Raw genomic sequence first — 20,093 nt, 5'->3', positions numbered from 1 at the left:
ATATATAATATAATTATTTTATATGTGATTTTAATTTATTTTAAAATCAATTTTATGCTGTTAGGTAATATTTAGACGAAAGACATACTGAATGCCAGTGTAGATCCAAAAGGGAATTTATTAAATCAAGTATCCTCATTCGGAAATTTAATGTAGTAATAGAATAATAATGGATTTAGTGTCTGTTATGCATCTTTAAATTTAAAATAACCACAGAAGTCACAGATTATATAATTATTCCTATATTTCACATGAGGAAAACAAGACTTATAGAGTTAAACCCTTGCTCAAGTTGGTAGAAGAGTAAGCTGTAATGTAGCTCTAACTCCAGGAACCATAGCCTGATGTAGGCCCAAAATGCAGCCACAGCAAGTGAGGCCATCATGGTAGTGAGCAGGCCATGCCTTTTTCTCCCCATAGATTATAGAACTTACAGAGGATCAAGACTGATTCCTTCCTTTCCACAAAATGAGTACTGCAAAATCCCTGACACAGGACTACAGTTCTTCTTCTCTACTTATGCCCCTCCGGCCTTGTTGGTTCATAGTAGTAAGCCAGAAGATGAAGAACACAGTAGTGGGATATCTCAAAACTTGTTAGCATAGGTTTTTATAATGCCCTTGTAACTGTCGGGAAAAGAGTGAAACTCTGAACCCCCATTTGTATCAAGGATGATTTAGTCTGCCCTCTCCAAATGAGTAAGAGATTCTCATATTGACTGATGGAAAAATGAGAGAATGAAAATGGGCCACTGGTTAGAAAATAAAACACAAACTTATTTTTCTTCAATCCTTACCCCTTTACCCTTGTCTCTCCTGCCTGTAGAAAACAAATTAGGCTGGGCTCCAGAAAGAAACAGTTGAGACCTGATGCAGAAAGCCATATTTAATTTTCAAAAGATGAAATATGCTTGGTCCAGGAGCAAGAGAAAAGCATCTCCTGTCAGGACTTTGCAACTCAGTTTAGTCAGAATTACAAGGAAATAAGACAATAGATTTAGGTGACTGTATTTGAAATGGCTAACACAAATACACAAACACACAGAAAGAGAGAGACATTGTATATGGTAGATAATTTATCTATCAAACAAGAGGGCCCAGGAAGACATTTGAGCAGCCATAAACATCAGTCTATCAAAAAGAAGGAGCCCAAGTGCTGGGAGGATGGTTCCGGTTTTCAGGTGCTGGTCATTTAAGCATGAAGACCCGGTTCCCAGTGTTGACGCAAAAGCCAGATGTGGTGTTGTGCACTACAACAGCATTGCTAGGGAAGCCAACAAAAGAGGGTTTCTGTGGCTGGCTGGCCAGCCAGGCCAGCCACATTAGTGAGCTGCAGGGTCATTAAAAGATCCCATTTCAAGGACCATGGTGGAAGTTACTGAAGAAGACACGGCTGCCAACCTCTAGCCAACACACATACACACACACCAGAGCAACTCCAAAATCCAGGCCATTTTTGAATCATAGTCCCGCTCTCCCCCCCCCCCTTTTTTTCAAGGAAAAAGCATAGAAACCATAAGATATCTCTGAGCACAGAGAATTGCCATGTGAAGAAGATGGAGTTTTATGTTTGAAATGAATCTCCAATCTCAAGCACTTTTTTCCTACTTACTCTTATTCCTAACACCACAGCCTCTGTGCACATGCTTTCAACCAGCTGCAGAGTTGTCAAGTAGGAAGGAAACTCATCCCCAGCTACATTTGGAAAGGGAAGGCCGTACAAAGGTGTGGTCTTTATGACAGATGGTATCCTAAAAACAAAAGGGTCTAAATGAGCAGGATCTCGAGAAAGAAAATGAATTTATTCACAGAGAAGCCTGTTCATTGTGTACATGGCATTTGTGGCATCTCCTAAAGAGAATGCCTAGAGGGGAGTGAGGCAGGAGACACTCAGAAACTCTAAGATACCCTAGGGTGGAGGTACCAAGTCCCTGTCTCACCCATCCGCACACAGTCTCCCCACATCATTCCTGAATTCTCAGTGCCAAAGTTAGACTTTTCTGATTCTGTTTGCCAGAGAATCCAGGAACTAGAAGCTACTTTATACAATGCTCTGCAGCAAGAAACTGTGATCAAGTTTGGTGAACTGTTAAGCGACAAGCAGCAGGAGGAGCTGAGGACTGCTGTAGAAAAGTTACGGCGACAGATGCTGAGGAAGAGCCGGGAGTATGACTGTCAGATCCTCCAGGAGAGGATGGAGCTCCTACAGCAAGCCCACCAGGTGAGGACCAAGCCCTGCTCTGTACAGGTCAATCCTAAGCTCGTGAGACACGGCAACAAGCACTCGATCTAAGAATGGAACAGCTCTAGAGACTGAAACAAATAAGTCTTTCCTACATCACTCAATATAGGATGACAGGTTGGTAATAAAACTTGATCTTGAGGAAAATGGCATTCTGCACAGGACTGCACAGAATGACTTTGTCACAGGCTCCAAATCTAGTGGAGCCTGATTACTCACCTGTGTAAGAAACAGGATCCTGGCTCTGCTTTTCTTGTTCCTGCCAATAACTGAGCTCCAGGCAATTATCTGGAAAGAGTGAAAGGGAGCAAAGCCTATGTCTTCTTTCTCAGAACAAACAGCAATAACAACAAAGCCTGGAGGCTGTGTGTGCTGCCTGGCATTTGCTCAGTCAGGGTCTGAAGGCTGTACTTGGGGCTGGAGAGATGCTCGGTAGTTAAGAACACTGACTGCTTTTTTATGACGGCTCATAACTATCTATAACTCCAGTCCCAAGCTATCTGATGCCCTCTCTCACTTCCCCAGACATGACATGCACATCGCATATAGAAATACATTCAAGCGAAGCACCCATATACATACAAATAAGTTGTTAAAAATACAAAGGCTGCGTTTAACATCATTTCGCCTCATCTTTATGGAAGCTCTAAGGGGTGTTTGTATTATTCCAGCTTTGGAAACAAAAGCATTCAAATAGTTTATTCAAAATAGTAACTGGCAGAGCAAAATTATAGCCCAGGTATGCCGGCCCGTAAGACCTAAGTGCTAAGCACTGCACAGTGCTGCCATACGCAGCTTAAGGCATTTGTGATTTACACGATCTATCTAGACTAGCGAGCAAAAGCAAACACAAAAGCACCCATTACCAACTTACAACCAATTTTTTTTTGTAATTCTTCATTTGTGTTGTAATTTGACCAGTGAGCAGCACTGACAAGAGAACATATTCAACGAATTCCAGAATCCATATTGCTAGGTTGTAGTATTTGTAGTATTTTTTGTAGTACTCAGAGTGGTGACAATCTGATGGAATATACAGGAGGTACAAAGTATGCATTGAAGCTAAAGGAGTAGAAAAGGAATTTTGGTTATTTTATGATACCAGGAAGAAAAAAAAACATGGAAACCTGAAAGCACAAATAGAGCCAGGGGCTTTGAGTTTTCCACACCAGCAAAGGACTCAAATCATTGGTCCCAAAGATGATAAGCACATGTGTCTTCTCTTAGAGAGCCTTCAGAATTATAAAGATTTGCAGTTTGACCAATGAGAAGTTTTTGAGGCTTTTGACAATAGGTTATTTCATGGGTGTGTTTGTTTCTCAAATCAACTGGGAGATAAAAGTGTCTTCAGCACAAATCTCTTACACTGCAAAAGCATTTACTTGGTTTCAGCAACTTGAGAGCTTTTTTTTGTCTTGTAAGCACAGATGTCTGCTTTAATGTGAGTCCTGGCATTCTAATTTGGCTCTCTTTTTAATCTGTTAGCCAAGATACCTCTCTCTAGAAAGAATTTCATTTTGTAAGTGACTCAGGCTGAGCTGAGAGTTCCTGACATTTCCCTCTCTCTAACAAACATTCACTAAGTGTGCTTTTTGCAATTATTGCTTACTCTCCTCTTCCCCTTTAAGATTAATAGCAGTTAGTCCAGAAGGCATGATGTATCAAACACAACTATGATATAATTGTGATGTGCAAATTCTAGAGACCATCGCTAGCCATTTGTGCTTGGATGTCCCCAGATGGAAACAATGTGCATTCTTGTCACCATCTACTTGGGTCAGATGACCTTATGGAAAATCACTCAGGCTGCAACACTTAGGCCTTCTCTGTCCTCTCTCTCCATGAACTCAGGCAGCACCACATCCAACTGACCGTTGCCCCCACGTGCTTCTCAGCTGGTCTCTTTTGCTAACCCCATTACAGGCATTTGCAGGATCCTTCCCAATTAAGGTCGCTTCCAGGCACCTGCTGTGCTAACCTGACTCTGTCATCTATGCATGTATCCAAACAATTCACTGTATTTCCCAGTGGTAGATTCCATTTGCTAGAATCTAGAGCATTCACTACAGGCACTACCGTCCTGTGAAGATGAAGACAGGGGTGGTCAGCGTTAAGAAAAAGTATTATGCTGTATTTTTAAGGTTATTTTTATAAAACTGTGTTTCTCAGCTTCTCTCTTAACCCGGCTGCCACACAAATAATTGAGACTCCATTATATTATTTTAACAAGCTTCACAGCACAATCCTGAGTAGTATCAACTCTGTCCTTAAACATCTTACCTAATTTCACTTCCTTCTAGGGTGAATTCCAGCAACAATTGCACTTTGTATCTTTCCCTGTTTCAGTTCCTTCTTTCTCGTGTTTCTCAGACCTCTCTGTTGGCTGAATCCCCTATTGCCTCCTATAACTCTTCCTCTCCTCTCCTGGCTGGCAGGAAGTCCAGCCCTAGTCTCTTTTCTGCTCAGCTATTGGCTGTAAGCTGTTTTACTGGCATATCAGGGGACAATTAGGAAGTTGAGTTTATACAACACTGAGACAAGAGATCTTCAGAACAAAGCTTGCAAACAAATGTAGGGGATACAGAAATCAGAATTTAAATTGCACAACAACCTTATGCCTATACTGTATCTCCTTATATGGTGTTGACAAAGGCACATGGGTTCCAAGAGGTCATGGAAATCACGTTGTAGGTACTTGCCACTCTACTCCAGCTTCCTGTACACGCCAGCCCTGGTTTGCATCACCTTTCCTCGTGGTAATTTCTTGCTTGAGGACATCTATGGTCTCTCTGTCTAAGTGATTCAGGTCCTGTATGGGTCTCCTAAGGTCCTTCATCAACTGGTTGTCCCTCCCCTAAGATGTGGCTTGAGATCATCTCATGAGTTCTATCCAGTGCAAAACCTGGTGCCACTTGCCCATGGTTTCCCATTTCCAAGCCTCTGTTTGGCTAATTTTCCACCAAAAAAATGGCATTCAAATATTCTTACTTTTTCCAGGCTCTATTAAAGGTCCACCTCTTTTAGAATCCTCTGCCGGATGAACAAAATGGAGAAAACACTCTTAAAAATACATTTAAAACCTTTTTTAATAATCACTAAATGCCAGGTTTTAAAGGCCAGCTGCATACCAGATGCTATGAATGTGGCAGTTACTGAAGACATCTGATCTGCCATGCAGATGAGAAAGGACAAAGCCACAACACGAACGAACCACAGCCTGAGCCATCTCTAAGGGGACCACTAAGTGTTTTGAAGAAGCTTAGACAGTGTGTATGAATGAGCATATGAGTCAGAAAGAAAGATTAAGCGTGTTAGGCCAGCTGGTTGGAGGACACCTCCCAAGGTCCATGAAAACCAAGGAACCAGCTACACAAAGATCTCAGAAGAACTGTCTCAGGAAAAAGAACAAGCACAAAGTCCTCAGTGCACAGTCAAGAGTCACAGAAGATGCCCACATGGTTGGTGTGCATAGAGTCAGCCAGGGACCAAGAATGGTCATGCTCAGTGTGGGCCCTTGGAAGAATCAAGGCCTTACTTTTAATAAAACTCAATTAAGTTTTCCTTTCTCCATCTCTTAGATGCAGAGCTGCTGTGATCATAAGACCCCCCAATTCCATCCTTAGATCTATAGGTATGATCATACCTATGAATGGAACTGGGGTTCTTGTGCATGCTAGGCAGGTGCTATGATACACCCCAGATTCATTATTTCACGTTTCAAGTTCATATTGGCCATATTGGTTGATGTAGGAAAAATAGATTTTGACATGATATAGAATGGACCAAATAAGAGGCAGGAAGAATTAATAATAAGCTCTCTCACCAGCGCCAGTAAGGGATAGAGTTGACTTCATGTACTTGATAATGAGAAAGGGAAGAAGGCAGGCAGGCAGGGTAGGAGGGAGAGAAGGAGGGAGAGAGAATATGAAAATTGTTTGGAGTCTTGCAATATTTCCTCTTGGTTGGATGACAAGTGGCTGGGAAGGAAAAAAAAACAAGCTTACAACATGTAATTTAGAATAATTGATTCATCTACCATGTGGATTGGTCTATCTACAGACTAACACAGGCCCTAGGAATTGGAAACGAGTGACAACATTTTACATCTTTGCCTTTTTTCACCTTTGCCACTTAATTTCGTTATTCTCTGTTCTACATTCCATCTTGTCAAAGAACATCACAGCCTTTTGAGCCTAGGAATTAGTTGATGCCTCAGCTGTAACATGGTGCATTCATAGACATGTCAGAGAGTGGTCAGCAAGCACAGAGTTGATGGCTGGATGAGCAATTCAATAATCTCATGCATGCATGGTTTTCTGAGTCAATATTTATACAAAACAGGCCAAGGAATTATGCACATATTCAAGAGGGAAAATGTCTGGCACATTTTGTGTTTGGTTGTGTGCAGTGCCACACACAAGTACATTCCAGTGTGCACATCACACATATATAGGTGCCATCTGCATTCCAGGCTCAGCTGCATCTCCACCATTCATCCACATTTTAAGATGGTAACCAGAGTTCGCACCTCACCTTCTTTCTCTGACAGCAGGATTTGTCAATCTGGCATTACTAAGACCATCCAGATGATTATTAATTCTTTGTGGTGGGTAGGTGTCTCACGCATTGTAAGGTATGTAACAGCTCTTCTGACTTAGACCCAGTACAGACCATCGGCACACACCCTCAGTAAATACTCAAGATACTGGTGATTGGCACACAAATTTGCTACTCTTCTAAAATTTGAAATAATTGTGCATTATAAAATGAGCATGCCAACAACTAACTTAAAAATTACTCAGACATTTCCAAATGTTCCTCCTCCGGCACAGGGCAAAATTACCTCCAGTTGAGATTTATGTTTTATTAAGGAAACTTGATTTCCAAGTTGAATTTTTTTTCTCCCAGCTTCCCTCTGTCCTCCCATCATTGCATTATAAAAACCTCTACATACTGTATCGTCCTAATAGGCTTCCAACTGAAGGCTGGTTCACTGGTTCGTTCCTGAAACAATGGTCATTAAATAGCAAGCTTGCTATGCATTGTGATGCTCCTAGGTGCCTTGCCAAAAGCCTGTAGGTTGTCAAGAGGAATTGGGAAGACTTATTTTACTCCCAAACAGCTGTTCATGTAATAATCCCCTTAACCAGTCTGCGCCATTTTGGTGTGTGGGGTGTAGTTGCAGAGGCTTTTCTGCATCCCCTGCTTCTGTGCTATTTCATTACTGTTGCTTCATCCGCAGCTTATCAGCTTACTTCTGAGAAGCTGGCTCAAGGCATGCTCCCTCCTGGCTTTTTGTGAATTGCTCGATCATGTTCTGTGAGGAAATTTCATCCCTAAAGAGGGTTGAAGTAGGGGAGGCATGAAGGGCTAATAAAAACCATGCAGTTGTCTGTTCTTGCACAGTGAGCTTCAGGCAACTTTACAAATAAGCAAGTGGAGTATCAGTCCAAAGGACTGGCCAGGGCATCCACTTTGTGCTCACTAGCTCTGGGACAATACTGCTCTCTCTCCAAGGATGTGGCATTCCACATCTCTTAGAAACGCACATTCCCTGGGGTGGCCAAGCACACCTGTCACCTTGTCCAGGTCTCTGCACGGGGTAAGAGGGGCGGTTTGTTAGTAGCCTGTTACTGTGACAAAATTCCTGAGAAAAGCTATTAAATCAATGGTAAGTTCATTTGGGCTCATGCCTATTCATGAGCACAGTTGGCTCCTGGTTTGTGGACAGCGGGGAGCAAGGCAGTTCCTCATGGCAGAAGCATGAGTTGGAGCAAAGTTGCTCATCCTGTGGCCATTGGAAAACAAAGCAGGGAAAGGGGTCAAGGTCCTGATATCTTCTCCAAGGGAATGCCTCATGACGTAACTGCCTTCCACGAAACCCTACCAAGGAAAAGCTCTCCACCTCCCATCAGCCACGCAGGCTGATGAATAAGCCTGTAGCACGTGTTCTTTGGGTAATCATTTAAAATCTAAACCAAAGTGATCAGAAAGCGCTCTGTTTAAAAATATTATCTGTGACAACAATTTCCCACCACACGTCTGGATCAGCTTTGGAACATGCAGAAACTCTGTAGATAGGGAAAAGTATGTTTGTGCTATGTCCACCCGCTGGGACTAATAATGTTTTCATAGAAAGTGTTATGCTTTGTTTGGGGAACAAACAACTTAAGATCTCCACAATCTAGTAATCTAATAGTCTTTTTCCCCATTTTATTCAGAGAATCCGTGACCTAGAAGATAAAACAGATATTCAAAAGCGGCAGATAAAGGACTTAGAAGAAAAGGTATGCATAAACTCAACATCTTCTTTGTTTAATCTTACAGTAGTACTTATTTCACTTTTATACTTTCTATTTCATCTTCGTTATGTGTCTGGCACAGACAGACATAGGTACAAGGAAAGCAGTGACCACCTCCAGTTGGACATCAGGATTTGGGGCAAGGTTATCTCATTAGTAGCCTTGATAATTTTTTTTCCATGTGTGATTTTGCTTCCTTTCTCTCTACCCTCTTCATCTTAATTTCCAATGCTTTTAAAGCTTACTCTAATTTGCTTTTTCTTTCAAACATATTTTAGTACCTTAAAAAAGCACTTCCAATCATTCATAAAAATCCCTTTATCACTGGGCTTCCATTTCACTTCAACGATTAGCCCAGAAACCTAGGTTGACAGACAGCAATATTTGCACCTACCATTTTACCCAGTAGCTAGAAAGAGAAACTTCTTCCAAGAGAGATGTGTTTGGGGAAAAGAAATAACGGTGCTTTAAAGAGGGCATTTAAAGAGGGCATTGTGTGTTGACAGAAGAGAAATAGGTCAGCCTTGGGCACAGACCTGTCCTGCCTAGCAGACCAGGAACACCCTGCTGGGGAGTACAGAAAGAGCAGAGAGCTCCTCTCTATGTACTTGTATCCCGGACTAGAAAGAGCTACCCTAACCTCTGGACTGAAATTAGTTGTTTGGCAGTAACTTCCATGGAATTCAAGAAGACAGCAGGAAAAATTCTGCCATTCCTGAGACTATGGTTAGAATTGAGTTCCTCCCAAAATTCGTGAGTTGTGGTCTGTGTATGTGAGGTCAGAGAGGTCAGTGGGGTCTGGAAGTCATATCACTGAATGCTCCACTTTCTTAAACTATTGATCTCCAGATTCTGATCTCACCTTGGGCGAGTAGCTACACCATTTGTGTCTGAATTGTTTCTATAAAATGCAAAAGATAAGGGGCCGGAGAGATGGCTTAGTGGTTAAAAGCATGAGCTGCTCTTCCCAGGTCCTCAGTTCAATTCTCAGACACCACGTGGTGGCTCACGACTTTTTATAATGTAATCTGATGCCCCCTTGTGGCATGCCTGTGTACATGCAGATAGAGCACTCAAGTAAAATAAACAATTTTTTTTTTTTTTTTTTAATGTGGAAGACAACACCCACAATGACCTCCTCTTATGGGCTTCATGAGAAGTGAAGTGACATTTGAATATTAGGAAACATTAAGAAAATAGGGTCCAGTTTAAAAGTATTCTGAAATTTTCCATCCTGGAAGTATATGTCCTCCTTAATTTTATATCTGAACTTCCCTCATCTCGGATCTGGTTCTTCAGGATCAAGCGAGGCCAAGGTCAATTACAGTGACCCAAGAACTATGTTTCATTTCCTTGCAGTTAATGGAAAGATCCACAGTAGGCAGGGGCAGTCCCCAGCTTCCCTGGTTGCCAGAGGACACACCTTGTGTCTTCTATTTCTGACATTTTTGATGGACCAGGTTTGGTCTGGCTCTGTGTTCATCCCTCAACTCCCTTTGTTCTGGCTCAAACAGGAAGCAGACCCAGTTGCTGCAATTCTTTGCAAAAACTTTGTGGTGTTATGAAGTCCCCTTCAAGGGAGGTTTTCAAAAGTGTAGTAATTCTGTTACCGTTGCCATTTTATCTCTTATATAAAAAGATCCTGTGAAAATTTGGGGAGAAGAGGAATGCAGACTATATCAGCTGTCAGAATTTAATGAGCTGTTTGGCAGTCATTTTGTTCCACAATATCTATAAACCTAAACTTCCCACACATTTATGATAACGAGATGACATGGCAATTAATGCTGAACATTGTCTTAAGGTAGTGAACTAAGCTACTTGAATTACAAGGCAGTTGACTCCTGAGAGAGGTAGTGTGGGAGACGAAGCTCACAGTGAGTGCTCTGTTCTCTTGATCCCTTCCCACTTGCCCTCCACCTAAAACAACTAGGGTCAGCACACTCTTCATTTTTCCACTTGAAATACTTGAAAGCACACAGGTGTCACACAGTGTCCCTGCTGGGCTGGGGTGGCTCATTTCCTTGCATACGGTTGGTGTCAATCAGGGAATACCAACAATCAAGCAAAACAGCCTCAACTGCCCACAGCAGTTCATATGGCCAGTGCATTTCCACTGTTGTTTCCTATGCTTCTTATAATTGTTCCATGAGGGAGACACGGCAGATGTTATGGTCTCAAAAAAATATAAAAATATAAAAAGAAAGAAAGAAAAGAAAAAGAAAGCAAAAGAAAAAAACATAAAGAAAGTATTTTTAAAGAAAAAAGTTTATTTTAATAAAATAAGTCATCAACTTCTAAAATAGCATATATTTATTAATATAATAATATAAATAAATAGCACATAGCTTTTAGCATATTATGTTTATAACTTTGTTACAATAGTGTTGCAAGAACTTTATAAGAGGTAACAATGAAAGAATTATGCAAATTACATTTGCAATGTGTGAATGCCATTCAGGACCCAGTTGCAACATGCTGTATTCACAGGACATTCCTAGTGTGGTGTAATGTAAACGTAGATTATCAAAAGACCTACCTGGCCTGTGACATTTCATAATTAATATACAGTTGATTTTATTCTAGTACTCATAAGCATGAGTTCATTCATCTAATTTTCTGCTTTCTAGTGAAGGATTTTGGTAAAGAGATCAAATTAGACTATTTATAAGTCAGATATGAAGAGGTCTATCTCACAGTGAGGACAGCTGAAATATCACTCATTCATTATCTGAAATGCCCATTGGTATAGAAATCCCTTCCATACCACTAGGAGGAACACACATTCCAACGTGCACAGAACATGCCCAATTTACAGTCGTAATTCCTGTGTAATTACTGATGGTGTCCCATCTCCTCGGATGTGTCCCACTGATGGTGATCCATCACACTGCACCTTAGTATTCTTCCTGCTGGACCCTGGCCCTGAAAGCTCCACATTGGCTGAACAGGAAGAGCTTAATAAGCACAGTGCACTGGTTACATTTTTGAAATACCCTCCCCACCCTCGCAAAAGAGAGACAGCGAACACAGTGAAATACAACTCAAGTTATGAAGTTAGACTACTGATTCACTACTCTGTGCTTATTTTTCCTCATCTATACATTTTGGAGTGTAAAGCCAAGAGCAATTGTCTGTGAGACCGCCCCGTCATTAACTCTAAGATGTACACATCCATGGTAGCGGCACAGCTCTGACGGCAGGTGAATGATGGCATGGTGTTTTGAAATGAGGTGTGTGGAAAGCTGAGTTTTTCATGCTACCTGGATGGCTGACGAAAGTTCAGATTTATATAACCTCCGTCTTTTTCCTCTGCAGTTTCTGTTTCTGTTCTTGTTCTTCTCTCTTGCCTTCATTCTGTGGCCTTGATGTCAAGGTGTCTCTTAAAGGTAAGCTTCCTTTTAACTCAACAGTGCAGTTCCAGGAGGTCGCTGATAAGAAGGCGTTAATTACATGTTGATATTGCATCATGCTGGGTTTTTTTTTTTTCAAAACCAAATGGTTTAGTTAGTCCTAAATTGAGAAATGTGTCCAATCCATGTTGACTAATTTTTAAAACTTAAAGTTATATGGTGTAAAATGGATGTTTTCAGTTTAATTATATTACCTTGAGGAGTTACATTGTCTGTGAATCTTAGTGTTCTCCTGTGGCTGCCCATCACACAGAAGAAGTTATGTCTGTATCCACCAACTAAGAAAATATCATTGTGCATTTAGAGTTTCTCCAGTTTGAAAATGCCAATGCCAAGCCTCAGATAAGCCAGTCGTGACCACTGTTGCAACCCTGTCCTAATCTTTCCAAATTGGAACTCAGAAAAGCAGGATATTAGGTGAACATCCATCTTTTTTTTTTTTTTGAAACAAGATACTTGTAAACACCAATTAAAGAACAAAATTGAAGTCTTATGACGGCCATCACCACGTCTGTGTCTGATGAGCACATGCACCAGCAATTCTAGCTTGTGCTTCTCACCACTGAAAGTAACAGATTCAGAAGCCTTCTCCAATACTCCATGAGTCAGACCACCAGAGCTGATGGAGTTGATGGAAGGTGGGAATCAGGTGCTTCTGATGTCCAGTCTGCAATGGAAACCACAAATCTCAATACTACTGTCTATAAAGGGGTTGAACCTGCCATTCTAAATATACTCTCTGTGGACAACTTAGACATTGGTTATCCCATGGTTATTATTTAGAGTTCCTTTCTAGGCTTCATATTAGGATTTTTTTTTCCAGAAAGCATAAAAACATAGAAGAGAGACACTTTCCCTGCCCATGAATGTCAGCTTCATTGCCTCCCTGTGAAACAAATGAGTAAGAAGGCTTTAGCATGACCTGATATTGGGAGAGAGAAGCAAAAAGATTCAAAAAGTTTATGCCCATTGATTATCAGCCCTCTGCCTTTAGTTTTTCTTTCAAAAGATTTTCTTTATAGTCTGAGAACCGCTCACTCTCTGGCAACAATTTTGTCGCACACTAAGAAGACTGAGCCTCGTAAAGAGAGAGAGAGAGCGTAGGTTGTAAAGAAAGAAAAGCTCTGTAGTACTGCACTGACAGGGCTTCACTGTCAGCAAGCAGTTTCTTCTCACAATAAACAGAGTTGATAGAGTAAACACAGAGGCAATGCTACCTGGTAACTTAGAAAAGAAACTGGGGGAAGCTTCGCTTCCTAACACTCATGCTGTCACGTAGTGGGAGTTATTCTGAGCAACAAGCACTTTCAATGCTTATCAATCACTCTCCAAAGTAAGTATCACTTTTCTTCCTGATTGACAGTCAGAAACCTGGCCTGAGGTGACTGTCTGCTAACACGCAGCTGTGCTTGGCAGGGGGGATGCTCTGGGACTTCACTCCAAGGTCGGATTTAATCGGCAGGTAGCAGGGCATCTCTACTGTGTCCTGAAGGACGCCCACACTCGGTCACTCAGGCACAGCATCTTGGGTCGTCTCATGTGCCACTCAGCCACTGTCATTGAAATCACACTGTGATTTCACGCTACGGTTTCCATGATTTTCTCAGGAATGTTCAAGACTGGATGTGTGCGTCAAAGCAGCGTACGATGATACTTAGTCATTCTCTGTAAAATGAAACACTAATGTTAAAATACAATAGCAAATGAATGTGATAATGAATCTAGCCAGTATAAAATGTGTGAGGGAGGCAAAATGAGCGTGGTTTAGAATTACTGCTCAGAATTACAGATATAATGTCAGTTATAATGTGAATTCTGCCACTGACTAAAAGTGTTACAGTAGAGAATTTATTTAACCTACATGAGTCTTTAAGTATTTTTCTTCGATATGGTGATATGTTGAGAAAAATAAATGATGTCATTCATAAAACATACCAAATTGCCTGCAAAATAATTAGTGAATCTTAGCTATTAATATTTCTAAAGTTAGTTTTACATTTGTTGACATTGTAATATAAAGATGAAAGTATAACTCTAGTGTTTCTCAGCAGAGTATTAGCTTAAATCCAAAGAAGTTGCCTCTTTTGAGGAAATAATCTTGTCTTAATATATGGAAATACTGCACTACTGAAAACTGAAGGATGTTATCTGTGTCTGCAAAACAGTCTAGGTAAAGACAGAAAGAAGGAAAAACTGAGCAGATTGTTCACAGGTAGTAAAAGCATACCATGAATTATTTTCCATATACTAAGTCAATAATTTATTGCTCATAAACCAAAGCTAACTTACCTATGAGGAGATGGATTGTTTGAAGCAAAGTGATTCGTGTTTATGCATGTTTTCTTTGAGCAGTGTTCCATGCACTTCCTGGTAGGTTTTTAAACTGCAACATCCTAGCATTTACATCACCCTGATTTCAATCTCTAGCCCCAGCCAAAAAAGGGGTGTAAGAGGGTCCATACCCATATTTTAATTTAATAATAAAAACATTACAGTAAAATAAATTCTATTACCTTGTTACACCTCATAATTTTGTAGCTCTCCCCTTCCATTTAACAACAACTTTTCGAGGCTAGATGGTTTATAAATATTTAAAAGTTACTTTTCAGAGTTTGGAAGTTGGGAAGTCGACATCCAGGTATTGTCGGTTCTATGTCTGGCAAAGGCTCTGTTTCTGCTTCAAAGATGACACAATGTTCTGTAAGAGACACTATGTCCTCATATAAGAGAAGGACTAGAAAGGCAAAAAACAAAAACCAAAAAAAACCAAACAAACAAACAAAAAAAAAAAAAAAAAACCCTACTGAATTCCCTTGAGCACTTTATGGAATAAATAAGTCCATGAAAAAAGTCAAGGAAGCCTCTGTCCTCTGGCTTCAGTTAGGTTCCGTTCAATTTGTATGTCTCCACACTCCTATTCCCATGGCTCAATTGCTTGCCAATCCTCAATGCCATTCTCATTGTCAGGAAAATGAAGATCACAATGGCTGTCTTCTATCGGATACCCCATGAATTTGTTGTATGATAACCTGCATTGAGTTCTGTTTGGGTTTCCGAACGGTGTGACTGGTTGGATGGGGATACCTTTGGGATCCTACAGATTCTGTTTACTTGTACCTGAAAATCTTGCCCAGTTTAATACTTTTTTGATTTAACCTCATGTCATTCCTTATAGTTGTCAAGGTCAGATACCCATGAGGAGGAACAGGTTCATGATTTGGCTGTAGATCTTCTGCCTTCCTTCCTCTTCAGAGATCAGTATTTATTGAGAGGAGAGAGGGAGGAGCAGAAGAGAGATCATGATTCTGAGTGATCGTATTAATTTCACTGGCTATGACTGGTCAGGTCTTTCACCTGTACGAGTCTCAGCCTAGCTGATAACCAACCTTTTCCAGTGTTGTTCAGGCTCCCATCAGTGGTGCTACAGCCCGAAGCTTCTTGCTGAGGTCATCTTTTTTGGAAACATAAGCAGAGATAATGACACTTCTGCCCCCGTCTCTATTCTGTCATCCCACTCCAATTCTCTCCTGTGAAATACAGAGGACAAAGAATTACATATACATCACCAATCCCTTTATGCCTCTTGGTAACACTCCCTACCCCAGTGTATTCTCTTTTATTTGTCTTCTTAGTCATTCATTCGTTCATTCATTTGTTTCATGTGTGTGTTCCTTCTGTCTTGAGGAGGCAAAGTCTCTCTCTCTCTCTCTCTCTCTCTCTCTCTCTCTCTCTCCATCTTGCTGCTGTACTATGCACTCCAGGCTAGATGGTCTATGAGATTCCAGATAATTCTGCCTCCACCTCCCATATCATTTTAGGAGTTCTGGGGTTGCATTTAGGTGCCACAACATCCAACTTTTTAAAAATGGGTTCTAGAAATCCAAACTCATGTCACCAGGTTTATGGAGCAAGTAATTTTACCCATCACCTCATCCCTTGTGCCTTCCCTCTCCCACCATAATCTCACTCCTCATTCATTGTCCGTCTTCCCCACAGCCTACTCTGTGACTACCCATCTCCATCATTATCTAACAGACTTTGGAACAAATTGTTCCCACAAACATACATCACAAATATGTCGAACTTGTACTTACATCAGGAATGTCTTTGCTTAATACACCTCTATGTGGTGATTTAAAAATGTGATTGAGATATGAAATAGCTCCTTTTCTATCAGTTTGAATCTTGGTCAGCATTTCTGGGGAAAATAGTCTTTCTACATAGTATCTTGATTTTTTATTTAGATTGAAAAAAAATTGCTACTTAGGGAAGCCGAATAACTCGTTAGGACAACAAAAGATTTTTTTTTTTTTTTGTCTATCCATGCCACTCAGAGTGAAGGTCTGTCCTTAAGTAAGGCATGGCTGCAAGTCCTCTTGTGCCTCCTCTGTATTTCACTGGAAGAGAGAACATTATGAAAGAGAGTTATATTCAAGCGAAAAGCCAGACATTGGTACTTAATTAGGAACAGGGAAAAAGCCCCGTGGCCACAGCTCATTGTCAGAGACATTTCAGAGTCAACCAAAAAGCCTGTCCTGCAGAATCCTCAGGAGGTTCTCCCTGGGGTGAGAATACATGCCAGGGGTTATAACTGTAAAATAAGAAGTGTGACATAAGAGTAAGTCACAGAACGTTATTTATAAAGTAGCTTTTAAAATAATAGCTGACAATAATGATAATAGCCAACATAATAGGGCACTTGTGGTGAGAACTGCTGATTTCTTTTTATGTATCTTATTTTAGTAAACCATGGAGTAAATAATTATTTTTCTCTTTTAAAGTAAATTAGCCTCAAGATATTGTACAACTTTCAAAAAAGCATTCAGCTTGAAACATAGACAAGAATACAAGTGTTTTTATCTTGATTTTTTAAAGTTTATTTGGGGTTTTGGTTTAGTTCTGATGCCAGAGATAAAACAAAGCCTGCCTTGTGGAAGAGTTTGCTTTTTTCTGACTTAGCTGTTAACACAAATGATGGTTGATAAATTCTTTTCCTCTATCTTATAGAAAAATCAAGAACACGGATCATACTCCCAGAAGGCAAATGCTTTTAAACCTTCAAACATGGCAAAATTGTTTACACCGATGTAAGGGAAATCTAAAGCTCAGAACTACACTGTAGCCAAGACTGTGCTTTAAAGCCATTATTCAAGGTTTCTACTTGACAGTTTCTAATGACCCTGTTGAAAATCTACATTATATGCTGCATTAATGAAATGTGTGTATGTCGAAGCAGAAGAACTATAAACATATATTGTGTGAAGGAAAAATTCAGCAATGGAACCAGTTTCAGCAGAACAAGAGAAGATTTGTCTTGGGCATGGAACCAAAGTTACAATGAAACATTCAACTCCTGCTGTGCAGGGGGGGTCATTTTAATGTAACACCACACCCCATGGAAACACTATTCCTGAAAAATAAACAACATTTTAAAAAACAAAACAAGCAAAAGTAAAAAAAAACAAACAAACAAAAACCAAGGGTGGGTGGGGAATGAAGCACGAGGAATACCTATGAGGAGCTCTTTACAATAAAATGTTTCATTTGAAAAGTCTGGTTTCTTACTACAGGGATTTGCTTTTCTGTCTTTATGATTGTTTTAAACTCAGGAACAGAGACATCCATGATGCAGATGGAAGAAAAACACTCTCCATTTTGTTTCTCGAAAAGATGGAGTTGGGGATGAGAAGTGGATCCCAGTTACCCTACAAGCAACGCAGTCAAAGGATTCTGGGGAGCGTAATGCTGGATATAAATGGAAATCTGATTCTTCCTTGTATCACACACCTGCATCTCCCCACCATCGATGGACTGGTTTCATCTACACTGAGGATGAGGAAGCTTATAGTCACAAGTCACAGACTCCCTGACTTAGCTCTGTTTAGAACACCAAGATCCATAGGGAACTAGAGCCAGAGGGCTCCTCTGCATCCTCCAGTTTCAAGTTAAAATTGCCTACCAATGAGTATGCTATCCAACTCGTGTGAAAACATCTTAGAGGGGATTGTAAGTTGACTCCCGACAGTTGGGTTTGCCAGAGAGCTGTGCATATTGAGTCTCCTGTCATACCCAGAGCAATCCAAACTCCCGTCATTTAAAACAATGACCATATTTTCTGAGATAGTGGACAGCGACAAGATGGCTCTGCTTTTTCATGAAAGGTAATAGATTATTGACAAGGCAGCTTTCAAACCCAGGCAGATAAGATTCATACTTTTCCCAAGTTATGTATTCCTGAGCCTTGGGTTCAGCACTGAGAGTAAATAGATGCTCCCGAAAAGCTGATTTTACACCTCATTTCCTGAAGATAACAAGACAACCTCAAATTTTCAGATATTCAATGTTTTCTTTCTGGGGCTAGAATTCCCCATGCATAAAGAATGAGTGCAGGGAGCCAGAAAGTCTTTCTATGAAACGCTACACAAATGGTTCCACAAATGGTTTCCAATTCACAAATGTGAATTGAGTTTATTCTCTCCAGTTTTTGCACTGGCATTTTCAAAGCCAGAACAACAATTGAAGAATCTACAAAGAAAAAAAAAACAAAACAAACAAACAAACACAAAAAAAAACCCAGAATGCTGGGGTCCCACATTTCTGTCCTTGTATTTAATGCTGACCCAAGTATTTGGCCCAGTCACTGACCTCTCTGTGCCTCAGTTTCCTCATCTGCAAAATGGGGGTTAAATGCTTTTTTCATACAGTTTTCTTTGCAAATCTGGAACAAGAGGTGCTTAAAATGGCACAAAGTGCTTTGAGACCATTACAAATGCTGTATTATTTGACTTCCCTGTATGATGAAATAGTTCTTGAGTATGGTTCAAACAGCATGAGTGAAGCTTCCCCATCAAACTACCTAGGACGTTGTTAGCAATAAATGGTGATATTCAAAAACCACAATGCTGAACCATTTATAGGAAATAGATTGATTCATACCACTGAGCAAGGCAGAGAGTATGTCATTTCAATGCTCAGCACCTCCTCTGCTCTCGTGATTGCATAAACATGCCATCAATCAAAACCCCACCATCATCACAGGAAGCCAACTGCTCAACTGTGGACTGGCAAGAACAGAAAGCAACTAAGAGAATTTCTTTCAAGGAATGTCAGATAATGCAAAAAAAAAAAAAAAGTAAATCAGAACTATCCTAATGAATGATTTGTGCAGCTAAGGTAAGTCCCAGATCAAATGTGACTAGGAGGGTCGTTGTGCAGTTGACGTGAAACAGGGTCTTCTTCCGCCAGCCAGCTAACTCAGTCATGTATGGAAGTACACAAATGACCGTTTTACCTCTTTAAATATACTTCACCTACCATTATGGGGCCCGCTTAGGAAAATCCATACTTAATGTGCCCCATACCTGCCTTTTCTCCTTTTGGCTTTCTCTATCAAGAGCCTGATGGGTAAGTTTTCATATTAGAGAACTGTGTCTAAATTATGAATGTTAGTACGATTCTGTATCTGCTTCCCTGATGTTAGTTGAATTGCACAAAACCTATACCGAAGTTTCTGGGAGCAGCAGACTTTAAGTGATCATGTTTGAAACTTAAATGGTCTGGGGGTGAAATTTCTGTTTAATATCAAGAACATTTCTCTAGATTGTAAGCTAAATGGTGACATTTTTATCAGGTTTTGGTTGCAGTCCTCAAAATGAATGCTGTTAAATTTAGACTATGGAAGTTTAACCGTTTTGATACATCCGTATCTGCAATCACAGCAATGTTGAAGAGAATTGCAGGTATGTGTTTTGCTCAATCACAAATCCGTAAAATTGGTTCATATCTAAGTGAATGTTCCTTGCTCACGATATTCAGAAGAGCCACAAGAATGTATCATTAGTAATGGAAAGGTGTACTGTGGCTTTGTTTCTCATTTTCTGAAAAAGATAATGCCTACTTCATTCTTTTAATTTCTGTATCTATACTATCAAGATACACTTAGTTGGCTAGAGATTTAGGAGGAATAAGAGTTCATTCATCTAGTTTTTCGTAACCAAGTATCCACCTCTTTGAAATTGACTGAAGTAGCTCAAGATAAATAAAAGCTCCTGCTTAACACCGTCAGGATGGCGGAATCTCCAGAAGGAGAAGAAATGTAGACTGATATCCATTTGACAAAACATTGTCATCAACTTGA

The 20,093-nt window shown here is 40.3% G+C and overlaps 1 protein-coding gene across 4 annotated transcripts in view; it reads left to right on the top strand.

The window, feature by feature from the left end:
• Positions 1-17,501, top strand: part of Jakmip2 (janus kinase and microtubule interacting protein 2) — a 140,129-nt gene extending 122,628 nt beyond the window's left edge. For 2 of the 4 annotated variants that reach the window (XM_055622777.1, XM_055622775.1), the window contains 4 exons: positions 2,017-2,220; positions 8,463-8,528; positions 11,862-11,932; positions 16,964-17,026. In XM_055622777.1, the coding sequence (XP_055478752.1) occupies positions 2,017-2,220; positions 8,463-8,528; positions 11,862-11,912 (321 nt within the window). In that variant the 3' untranslated portion in view covers positions 11,913-11,932; positions 16,964-17,026. Of the gene's footprint in view, positions 1-2,016; positions 2,221-8,462; positions 8,529-11,861; positions 11,933-16,963 lie in introns of all 4 variants that reach the window. The other 2 variants (XM_055622776.1, XM_055622774.1) reach the window with 1 other exon arrangement.
• The last annotated feature ends 2,592 nt before the right edge of the window (positions 17,502-20,093 follow it).

This window comes from Psammomys obesus, unplaced genomic scaffold (assembly GCF_907164565.1).
Source record: "Psammomys obesus unplaced genomic scaffold, mPsaObe1.curated_primary_1811, whole genome shotgun sequence".
Classification (NCBI taxonomy): domain Eukaryota; kingdom Metazoa; phylum Chordata; class Mammalia; order Rodentia; family Muridae; genus Psammomys; species Psammomys obesus.
This window is presented reverse-complemented; position numbering and strand designations above follow the sequence as displayed.